We start from the raw sequence: 6938 nt of genomic DNA on the forward strand, positions 1-6938 counted from the left end.
CCAGGGGAGGGGCAGCGCGGAGCTGGGGCGCGGGCGCCCGAGAAGGGTGACCCCCGGCCTCCGAGCCTACTCACCTGCCGCATCGGGAGCGCGCCTCCGGGGCCGCCAGCCTAGGCCTGCGCGCCCCGGGCGTCTGAGCCTCCCCTCCCCCGCTGGCGGCGTTTCCTGGTCCACTTGGGCCCGGGAGGGAGCGCCGGCTGGGCCCGCTCTGGGCTCGCAGGTGTCCTGCGGGAGGTGGCCCCGCCCACCGCCGATCCCTTAATTACCAGGCCGTGACACAGCAGGGACCGAGCTGGATTTGGGAACCGAAGCCCTGGAGCCGCTGTGACAGTGCTGCCTCCCCGGGCTACTCGCGGCCACCGGGGCCACACGCCCGCCTTGCACACTCACCAGGACCTCGGGTCCGGCCTGGCCGTGGAGGACTCGGTGGCCTGGGGCTCCTCAAGGGTGGCCAGGGATCAGGCAATGTTGTGCAGGCCTCGCAGGTGGGAGAACCCGGGGAGTTAGGAGGACGTGACCGAGGCCACCAGAGCGGACTTTGTAGCTTCTGGTGAAACTGCGGCCCCACCCAGTGAGGTATTTCAATGCCTCGGATGTCCCAACAGGGTGCCGGACCCTGTTCTCAGGCTCCTGGTTGGTGTAGACTAGACTGGCCGCACACCGCTAGGTGCTCTGTAGCCTGCTGCCCCCCCTAAGTGCCAACCATCGTTTTCTGAGGCTCGATCTTGGTCCACACTTCCAGCAGGGATCACCCGGCCCCAGCCTGTGGACCCGAATCCTCTGCAGGCCTTCCTCACAGCCACATACCTGCCAGGATCAGGTTGCTCCTGGTCCATGGGACTGTGTCCAGAGGCCCAAAACACAGCCTGGCCTGTCTTTTAGGGAAGAACAGCACTACCGTCTGGGACAGCTGTGCAGTGGGGTCACCGAGTGATTGGAAAGGGGGGCAAGGAGGGCGGAAATTTGGGGGGATTTCTTAAGCTCTGTAACTTCCCCATGGGTTATTCTATAAACCCAACCACTTTTCCAAGTGACTGACAGCCACACCCACAGAAACCTTGAGCTGTGTTTTTGATCTGATCATTACCATAATAATAATGCTTGATCAAGAGGGTGCACACATCAGCGCAGAGTGCCAGGCACTAGGCCAGGCCTCTGTAGAGCCTTCTAGAGTGGGGCCCTCACTCCCTTCTGCAGAGGCCCAAGGTCACATAGCAAACGCCCTTCCTGTGTTCTCCCTCTAAAGGGAACTGGGCAGCCCTGTCTGTAGCCATGGAAACGCTTTGTCTACCCAGGACCTGGAGGCCTGCAGGAGAAAACAAGGGTTGTGGCTTCCTTCAGCTGACCTGATTGTGCAATTTCTCCAAGGCCCCAGATTGGACCCTGGGGATTCGAGGGCCAAGAGCTCACTCCCCACCCCAGGCCTGACCAGCAATAACTAAGGCCAAAGCTGGGAGGGGTGCCTGAGGGGATCCGGAAGTTTCCCAGTGGTAGTTTCACTTGGCCTGAGGCCAGAGGGGCAGGAAGTCCCAGGGGCTGGAACCGCGGGGTCAAAGGCTGGCGCGGGCCTGGTGGGGCAAGTGGACCCACCCCAGGCTGAGCACACAGGAAGGGCTTCTGCCTCTGAGTGACTGGGGGTCAGGAACGGACCCTTCTCGCCTGGGCCAGGCTAGGGATGGGGCAGCAGTGAGTGACACAGCCCCACCCTGACCTTTCTGAGCCCCGGAGTTGTCTCCACAGCTGCTGACTTTGTTAACACGATTTTTTGATATTTCTTCTCTTAAGGAGGGCCCCCTGTTGTCTACTTTCAGAGCCCCCGAAACCTGGACCTGTCCTCTTCTGAGGGCTGAGATGGGCGGGGTATGGGGAGAAGAGGGTGTGGGGGGTGGCCCAGGGTTCATCACCCAGGCGGGGCTGGGGGTGGCCATCGGGGGCAGCGACTGTGCAGGGTGCATCTTGTTGGAGTCCTAGGGGAGGGAGGTTGGTTTCAGCTGGCTTGACGGGGGTGAATGGGTGAACAAATGCTGCCCAGAACCTCAAAGGGGAAGTGGCCAGGAGCCTGGGGACGGGTGGCTGGGAGGGGCCGAGGAGTTCCCCAAGTGAAAGGCTGGAGGGAAGAGGGCAACTCATGTAGCCTCACGCCAGCCAGGCGCAGGCCCCGCCCAGCTTCCCGGGCCTCAGCGCCTGGCCTGGGGCTCTCACAGGGGCCACTGTCAGTAAGTGAACCCTTGGGTTTCCTGCTTGGGTTGGTGAGGAGGCAACCTCTCTCCCAGAGTGCCAGCTCTGTGCCAGGCATGCTGAGGAGTCACCAAAGGAGGAGACTGAAGTCCATCAGGAGTTCACTTTTTGCTGGGGCAGACAAGTATCAGCACCAGCAAGGGTTGGGTAGTTTTTGGTTTTTTGAGTTGGAGTCTCACTCTGTCACCCAGGCTGGAGTGCAGTGGCATGCTCACGGCCACCGCAGCCTCAACCTGCTGGGCTCAGGCAATCCTTCCGTTTCAACTTTCCAAGTAGCTGGAACCACAGGCACACATCACCTCACCTGGCTAATTTTTGATTTCTTGTAGAGATGAGATCTCACCAAGTTGCCCAGGCTGGTCTCGAACCCCTGGGCTCAGGCAATCCTCTTGCCAAGGCCTCCCAAACTGCTGGGATGACAGACTTGAGCCATCATGCTAGGCCTGGTTGAGTAGTTTTGACTCAGCGACAAATGTCCCTCCAGCAGAGAGAACAGCGGGCAGAGCCCCTGAGGCTGCACAACTCTGGGGTGGGCAAGGGTCATTGGTATTACCCACCTGGCTCACTACACTCCCATGGGACTCACTACACTCCCATGTCCACATTTTCCAAGGTCTAGTAACTTACCCAGATCACCTAGCGAGCAAGGGGCTGGGTGAACCTGGGGGAATGGTAGGCAGCAAGGTGAGAGGTGGGGCAGTGTTGGGCGTCTGGCCTTTCCGGGAAGAGGCCTGCCTTGGGCCAGCCCCCTCTGCCCAGCCTGGACTCATGGGGTTGGGGTGCCAGTGGAACCCCTAGGCATGGTGGCTGCAGGCGTGTCCCTTTTCGCATGGGCGAGGGCGCCTCCCATGTGGGTTCCCCCCAAGGTCTAGGGTGGAAGACTTGCTCTTTCCAAGTGGACATGTAGGCCACCATGCTAGAGGCACATGGAGACCATCCCCACCTGGGACATGGAGTAGACAGGTGGGGTTGGCCAGAGGGCCTGGCCATGGGGGAGCAGCGCTTCCTAGGGCCTGCGGGGGGGTACAGTGCCAGCATGACAGGTGCTGCTTTAGTTGTTGCCTTGAGTTTTGTGCAAATTTGAAATGTGCAGTTTGCAGCATGCGGTGTTATCTGGCCCTCCCATGCTGCCAGCCAGTGCCGCTGTCCAGTGCACATACATGGCACCCATTCTTGTGCCTGCTTTGCTAAGACAGTGGGACGGTACCCCAGGGAGGGGCTCTGGCTCTTGCTCTTCTGCAGCACGGCACAGGGGAGAAAAGGGGCGAGGGATTGAGTCCCAGACCACATGCCAACTGTCAGCTGGGTGTCAGGGTGCAAAGGATTCCTGAAGGGAGTTAGTGGAGTCGGTGTTGGCAGCCCTAGTTGATTCCCTGCCTGTTGCCCACCCCGTGTGGGTCCCATTACCCACCCCAAGCAGGTCCACCCACCCTGTGCTGGTTCTGCCTCGGACCTGCAGGATGCCCACCAGGAAGGACCTCAAGTGCTCTCCCTGCCTTTTGTTCAGGGTTCTTGTAAGACAGTTGGGTTAACACTTGCAGTGAACCTGTGCCTGCTGGAACAGGTTTATTTCAGGGAGAAGTGGGGGAGGAGGATGAAGCCAGGCAAACCCACCCTGTTCAGCTGCCAATCACTCCTACCTCGGCAGCTGCGGCAGCACCAGGTCACCCACAGAGGAGACAACCCGGTACTTTGGCTGGAGGGGTGCCCACTGCCTGCATGGAGCAACAGCGCCAGCTTCCCCGCCATGTGGCAAGGAGAGAAGGGGTCTCAGGCACCTGCAGTGGGCGCATTCTCCACTGCATTTGAACCACGGGAATCACTGAACTGCCTTTTACAATATTATCCATTGTTGAAAATTTCAAACACCCAGCACTTGGAAAGCAGGGATGGGGAACCCACAGCTCAGGGTTTCCCACCCTGTCGTGGAAGATGCTGTTCTTTTATACAGACTGAGATGAAGACTGTTCCGTTCAAAGGAAGGCATCTGTGGAGTAACACATCCTTGCTATTTTAGGGCAGGGAAACAGGAAGAGGAAGTCAGGGCAGCCAGCATAGTGGAGGCTGAGAGAACAGCAGGGCGGCTGCCCGGGGGAGCCTCCAGCCCCAGAGGGCCTGGGAGGCGACAGGTGACCTGCCTGCTCCGAAGCCTGCGAGGTGGACTTACAGGACCCGCTGAAGGGCTGAGGCTCCTTCCCTGGAGTCTGTGATGTGGTAGTGGTCGAGGCACCTCCTGGCATGATGACAACAGACCTGGCACACCAGCAAATAATCACCACACCCGAGTCCCTCATGTCAAACTGCTTTATTACATCTTAAATAACGGTACAGTTTAATATAGTATCTATCTTGCATCCAGCTTCCTTGCAGTACACTGACTTTAAAATTAAATACAAAAGGTGAAGGGAGAGGTGCAGGGAGCTCTACAGAGTTGTCTGATGGAAAGAGAAAGAAGGGTTTCGTTTGATTCTCTTTGCCAGATCCAGGCCTACCGCACAGTCACAGCACAGTTTTGTACAGGATGTTGCAGAAACAGGAGGGAGAAGCCACTACCGCTGCTATAGAAGGTGGGAGTCAGGGAGGGATCCACAGCACGCTGCCGCCCACACGCTGCTGCTGAGCCCTGGGCTGGAAGTGAAAACCAGGGGCAACAGGCCTGTCCAGAGAGACAGGCATGAGGAACTGCAGGGAGGAGGGCAGGTCTACAGCCCCTTCTCCCTCCCACCCTCAGAATCCAGCAGCAGCCGTTTGCAACAGGACTGTTTTGTTTTAAAGAAATAAAGAAAACAGTGGCTTGTCCTGCTACCCCGGTGTGTACAGCGGCGCGTGGAACTGCTTCAGATATGCTCTGCCCAGAGCAGGATGGGGAGTGACAGCTGTAGTGGAAACAACTGTGAGAAGTTATTCTTAAAAGAAAAGACATCTAAGGACTGAGTCCTATATGCACTTTTGAGCATTTCTACAGCATGCGATTCTAAGAGTAAACCCACCCAATATGGCAAACAATCAAATTTTTTAAAATTTAACTTAGAAAGTCTGAGATCATTATTTTCAAAACATTGATTTGTACATTGTTTCATACACAAATAATTGACTGACTATCCAAGCACAGGACAGGCATCTCTCTTGAAAACAGAGGCTCCTGATAGTTGGGGGTAAGGTGGGGTAGTGTTAGGCTATTATAAACTTCCCTCCAACTTCACTGGGAAACCCAGGGAGAGATTGGAACTAAATGGAGGAGGTAGGGTAGGTCGGGAGGAAAGTGGTGCTGGGTCTGAGTTCACTACTTAGAAAAGGTGAAGGACTCTTTGACCACACACTCAAGACCATCAACAGCATGTGCTTGGGGACTTGACATCCGAACAAGTTCTTTCTACACCTCGTTTGTGTGCAACAATGAAAAAACAGGGACTAAATTTACATCGTTGACAATGCCAGAGCGGCTGCCCTAGACTCTCTGGTTCTGGTTAACTATTCAACATAAAGGAATATATTTTTAAAAGGAAATATGAATGCTTCCAACTCTTGCTACAAACATGACTGAAATTTAGAAATGGTTACAAGATGAACAAAGTCCTCAACTTGTTTTGCATGAATGCCACAAAACAGGATCACTGGTCTAAAATTCAAATAAACTAGTGAAAAGGTGTGTCTGTCTCACAATTACACTCAGTTTACCTTCTGGTTAATATTTTTATTATAGTATTTCCTTTTAAAATTCATTCAAGACAAAAAAGAAAACAAAGACAATGGCCCCGGAAGGAATGCACAATTTGTTTTAGTTGACAGCACAGAGATCCTTCTCTTAATGGGAATTGTGCTCTTGGTTTCAGCAATAAGTGAAGGAAAGATCTTGCCCTTTGAAATTCTGGGGGGAGGTGTGGGGTGTTCACGTTAGTAGGTTGATAGGATATGCTCTCGCGGCAACGCGCCAGGTTGGAATGCTCTTCCAGTCTCCGTGGTGTTCACGTGCTGTTTGAAACAGAGTTTAAATCAATATAAAGAGAAACAAAACAGCTAATGCACATGTGTAGTCAGGTCACCTGTGCAGCTGTAGGCACGTGACTTCAGGTTTCCACAAAAATTTACCTTACCACGATTCCAGTGTGATGGCAAAATTAACCCAGAAACCACAAATCACATTTCACAAGTCCTGAAGAGATGCATATGGCTCCCAAGGGAAGGGCATTTGGGCGGTGCATTACCTACTGGCGTTAGTTCCAGATCTTGAGGAAGCTATCCCAGGACCCTGTCGCCACAGCCATGCCATCATCAGTCACTCCCAGGCAGCTGACGCGGTTGTCATGCCCAGCCAGGACACCTGGGAGTAAACGACAGCACAGTCACTCCGATGCCCAGATGACACTGTGACAAAGACTGGATGGCTCATCTTCAACGGGACAAGACCGGGAACCCCCCATGGTCAGGAAGGGAGAGAAGTTGCGTTCAAGTGGAAATGACATGGAAGCACACAGTAAATCTTGGAATAAAGACCCATGTGCTCCCTTCTCTAGAACATCCTGGAGGTGCATACAGCCACAGGAAGTGCCCACAGACAACGTAACACACCCAAGAGCCTGGTTTTAGTCCATTTTAAAGACAGTATGAAAGGCTGGGCGTGGTGGCTCAAACCTGTAATCCCAGCACTTTGGGAGGCCGAGGCAAGAGGATTGCCTGAGCCCAGGGGTTTGAGACCAGCC

General features: G+C 54.9%; 1 protein-coding gene across 6 annotated transcripts in view; it reads right to left on the bottom strand.

The window, feature by feature from the left end:
- Positions 1–4524: 4524 nt before the first annotated feature.
- GNB1 (G protein subunit beta 1) overlaps positions 4525–6938 on the bottom strand; it is a 58280-nt gene continuing 55866 nt past the window's right edge. For 5 of the 6 annotated variants that reach the window (XM_021708585.1, XM_021708588.1, XM_008050113.1 and 2 more), the window contains 2 exons: positions 6444–6559; positions 4525–6210 (listed from right to left, as the gene is read on the bottom strand). In XM_021708585.1, coding sequence (XP_021564260.1) covers positions 6453–6559 — 107 coding nt within the window. In that variant the 3' untranslated portion in view covers positions 4525–6210; positions 6444–6452. The remainder of the gene's footprint in view (positions 6211–6443; positions 6560–6938) is intronic. The other variant, XM_021708586.1, reaches the window with a different exon arrangement.

This window comes from Carlito syrichta, unplaced genomic scaffold (assembly GCF_000164805.1).
Source record: "Carlito syrichta isolate Samal-C Ts95f unplaced genomic scaffold, Tarsius_syrichta-2.0.1 Scaffold142976, whole genome shotgun sequence".
NCBI lineage: Eukaryota > Metazoa > Chordata > Mammalia > Primates > Tarsiidae > Carlito > Carlito syrichta.